This window comes from Mandrillus leucophaeus, unplaced genomic scaffold (genome assembly GCF_000951045.1).
Source record: "Mandrillus leucophaeus isolate KB7577 unplaced genomic scaffold, Mleu.le_1.0 Scaffold1206, whole genome shotgun sequence".
In the NCBI taxonomy this organism is placed as follows: Eukaryota; Metazoa; Chordata; class Mammalia; order Primates; family Cercopithecidae; genus Mandrillus; species Mandrillus leucophaeus.
Genome location: NW_012100388.1, coordinates 10,680 through 14,412, shown reverse-complemented (window position 1 = coordinate 14,412; position 3,733 = coordinate 10,680). Strand labels below are relative to the sequence as shown.

General features: G+C 40.5%; 1 protein-coding gene across 1 annotated transcript in view; it reads right to left on the bottom strand.

The window, feature by feature from the left end:
* The window catches only part of ZFAND4 (zinc finger, AN1-type domain 4), a gene marked incomplete at its 5' end in the record, with an annotated part of 23,146 nt that overhangs the window by 11,150 nt on the left and 8,263 nt on the right, over window positions 1–3,733 (bottom strand). Inside the window, one exon of the mRNA XM_011970556.1 lies at window positions 306–398. Within this exon, the coding sequence (XP_011825946.1) occupies window positions 306–398 (93 nt within the window). The remainder of the gene's footprint in view (window positions 1–305; window positions 399–3,733) is intronic.

Below are 3,733 nucleotides of genomic sequence, written 5' to 3'. Positions count from 1 at the left end.
CCTAAAAAGTGTTTTGTCTGCCTAGGCAGGGATGATCCAAGATGGAGAACAGAGTCAGCAAGCTCCTGGTCATTTCCCAACTCCAAATGGGGTATCTGAGGAGGTAGTTTGACGTTGCTACTAGAGTGAGACAGTGTGTTAGTCTCCCAGCTATTATTTTCCTTAAGAAATTCACCAGTGATAGAAGACATGGATCTCTCAGCAGGGAGTTCAGTTGCCAAACTTGAAACTCCATTCCTAGAGATTTCGGGCAGATATGCATTCCCAAAAGCAGGTAAACAAGATTGACCAGTGTTGGGGAGGACCTTTAACAATCGGTGGCGAGATGGTGCAGTGGAACCACTAGAAGGTCGAGGAGCTATAGGTGGGTGAGGTTTTATCTTGACAGCTTTCTTAGGCTAAAAGGAATGAATATACAGTTTCTTTACACAGTCGTTTTCTCTGCCCATTAACAAAAATTAGTGAAGGAAGAAAATGTTACTTACCATAACATACTGGCACTTTTACTATTCTCAATTTAAAATGTTTAAGAAAAACAAAATCTTAAGATTATGATAGGGAAGATGCTATCTTCCTTCACTGAGTATACTTTTCCAGTAATATTAAAGAAAAATAATTTTGTTTTATTTTGCTTACTACTGTTTCCCAGAGTTTTACTACAAAGAAAATGAACTGATTATATTAGATATGACATTGCTGACCTATTTTAGATCTCCAACAATTTTTCCTACTATGTTGAATAAATGTTTCATTGGATTGGTATACAGAAAAAAAGTTATCAACCCTAAAAAGAAAGAAAGAAAGAAAGAAAGAGTTAAAAGGCCTAAACCGCTATCCTTGAAAAGACTTGCTGGCAACACTGGCCTCTGGCTGGCTTCTGGGAACATCTATTTCAGGAGGTTCAGGAGGGTTCCCATGAACCTAACTGGTAAGAGTGGCTCATTGTGCCAAACTATTTATGCAATAATACAGTTCATGATGAACACTTGCTTTCCTTCTGGGAGCCTGAACTGCAAACACTAGGCAGAGGGTGCCTACATGAAGAGGCCCAGTAAAATCCCTGGGCACAGAGTCTCTAATGAGCCTCCCTGGTAAATAACATTTCACATATGTTGTCACGACTCATTGATAGAGGACTAAGCACGTCTCATGAGACTCCACTGAAAGAGGATTCTAGGAAGCTTGTGCCTGGTTTCCTCCAGACGTGGCTCTATGCACCTTTTACATTTGCTGATTTTGCCTTGTATCTTTTTGCTGTAATAAATCTTAGCAATAAGTACAACTATATACAACAACATACTACAGCCCTGTGAATCTTCCTATCAAACCATCACACCTGGGTTGGGTCCTGGGGCCCTCTGGCATAGTAGATTTTAATAAAAGTACCATAAAACTTCAAGATCTTATGAATAAAGTTGAGAACTAAACATTAAGAAATCTCAGCTCTTAAAAGTAAGCAAAAATGGTAGCAAGCAGGCATGAGGATGGGATGGAATATCTTATGACATACCAATGCTCCCACTTATAGAAAATATAAAATATATGAAAATATAAGAAGAGCTGGATAATTCAGTGGATACCAACTGAGGCAAGAAAAATTAGATGAGCTAAGAAAGAAGAACCTTAGAAAGATGAGCTGGCTCCTGTGGATGCTTTTATCCTGGAGATAGAGTTTCACTCTTGTCGCCCAGGCTAGAGTGCAATGGCACAATCTCAGCTCACTGCAACCTCCGCCTCCGGGGTTCAAGCAATTCTTCTGCCTCAGCCTCCTGAGTAGCTGGGATTACAGGCATCCGCCACCATGTCCAGCTAATTTTTATATTTTTAGTAGAGATGGGGTTTCTCTAGGTTGACCAGGCTGGTCTCGAACTCCCGACCTCAGGTGATTCACCCATCTTGGCCTCCCAAAGTGCTGGGATTGCAGGTGTGAGCCACCATGCCTGGCCCAATCTGCAATTCTTTATCCAGCAAAAAATTCTTCAAAAATGAAGGATATGACTTCTGAGCTGTCAAAATTAATGACAGCTGCCTAAAACTGAATTTCTCCATGCTCCAGAAAAACTACACATATCAACAGCATACACAAATAAAATCACTCATAACCCATGCCTCAGAAAAACTGGGAGACATATAATATGAACTTCAAAATATTTCCCAATCCAAGAAACTCATCTGCAAAGCCTATGCCTGTGGTGAGAGACAGGCAAGAGTAAGAGCTTCACCAAAATAAAACTTAAAAAAGCCGGGGAAGGGGGGAGTAAAAAAGAAAAGGAGAGGTTTGCATAACCTACAGCTGATGGAACAAAGAAAAATCCACAAAAGACAAAAATCCCACTTGATTATGAAGATACTAAAAATAGGTCTAAGATATGGGATATCAAACACACGCTACTGAGAAATTAAAAGGAATTGACTTTAGTTTTATGTGTATTTTTTGAGACAGGGTCTGGCTCTGTTACCCAGGCTAGAGTGCTGTGGACAATAATGGCTCACTGCAGCCTTGCCCTCCCAGGGTCAACTGATCCTCTGAGTAGCTGGGACTACAGACACACATCACCATACCAAAAAATTAGCTGGATATAGTGGCAGGACCCTGTGGTCCCAGCTACTTGGGAGGTTGAGGTGGGAGGGTAGCTTGAGCTCAGGAGGCGGAGGTTGCAATGAGTCAAGATCATGCCACGTATTACACCCCAGCCTGGGTGACAGAGCAAGACCCCATCTCAAAAGTGTGTCATTGATTTAAAAAACCTGCATTTCACTACACCAAAGGAAGAGAGTGCTTTTGAAATAAGAAACTTCCCTATACAAAATCCTCGCTTCTGTGTATTAATATATAACTGTTAATACTCATCTAAGTAAATAAAATTATGGAAAATACAGTTACAAAATAAACAGAAAAAGGCAGACCAAATCCATGTAAAGTTGCTATAAAAATAAAACAGAAAATGAGAATCAGACATTTTAGCTAATGAAAATGCTCCTTAAAACAATGAAACAAAAGAAAACTACATCACAATATCCCAACTTAAATTAAGTATCTTTAAGTTAGAATTTGCAGATATTTTTAAAAATCTCATCAAATCACAAATGCAAAAACTCAAGGCAGAATGGATAAAAGTAACAGGAAGATATGAAATGAGAGGTGAGCAAACCCAGAAATACTCTGCAGAAAACAAAATCATCTCAGAAATGAAGACTAAATTACAAGGTGCCCACAGAAGACTAGAATTCTACTGAACATTTAATAAAGAATACTGAAGAAAGGTATGAAAACAGCCAAAAGAATAAAAATAAAGAATGTAAAAGGATAAGAGAGAAGGTGCTTGTATATTAGACATAGAAGTTCTAACAGGGCAGGCAGGGTATCTCATGCCGCTGAGGCAGGAAGGTCACTTCAGTCCAGGGGTTCGAGGCTGCAGTGAGCTCAGGCTATGGCACCCCAGCCTGGGTGACACCGCAAGACCCTGTCTCTAAAACAAAACAAAACAAACAAACAAAAAAAAAAACGACGACGACGACGACGACGACATTCTAACTCATGTATAAAATAAGCACCAAAGGCCGGGTGCGGTGGCTCACGTCTATAATCCCAGCACTCTGGGAGGCCGAGGTGGGCAAATCACCAGTTCAGGAGATCGAGACCATCCTGGCTAACACGGTGAAACCCTGTCTCTATTAAAAATACAAAAAAATCAGCTGGGCGCGGTGGCGGGCGCCTGTAGTCCAACTACTC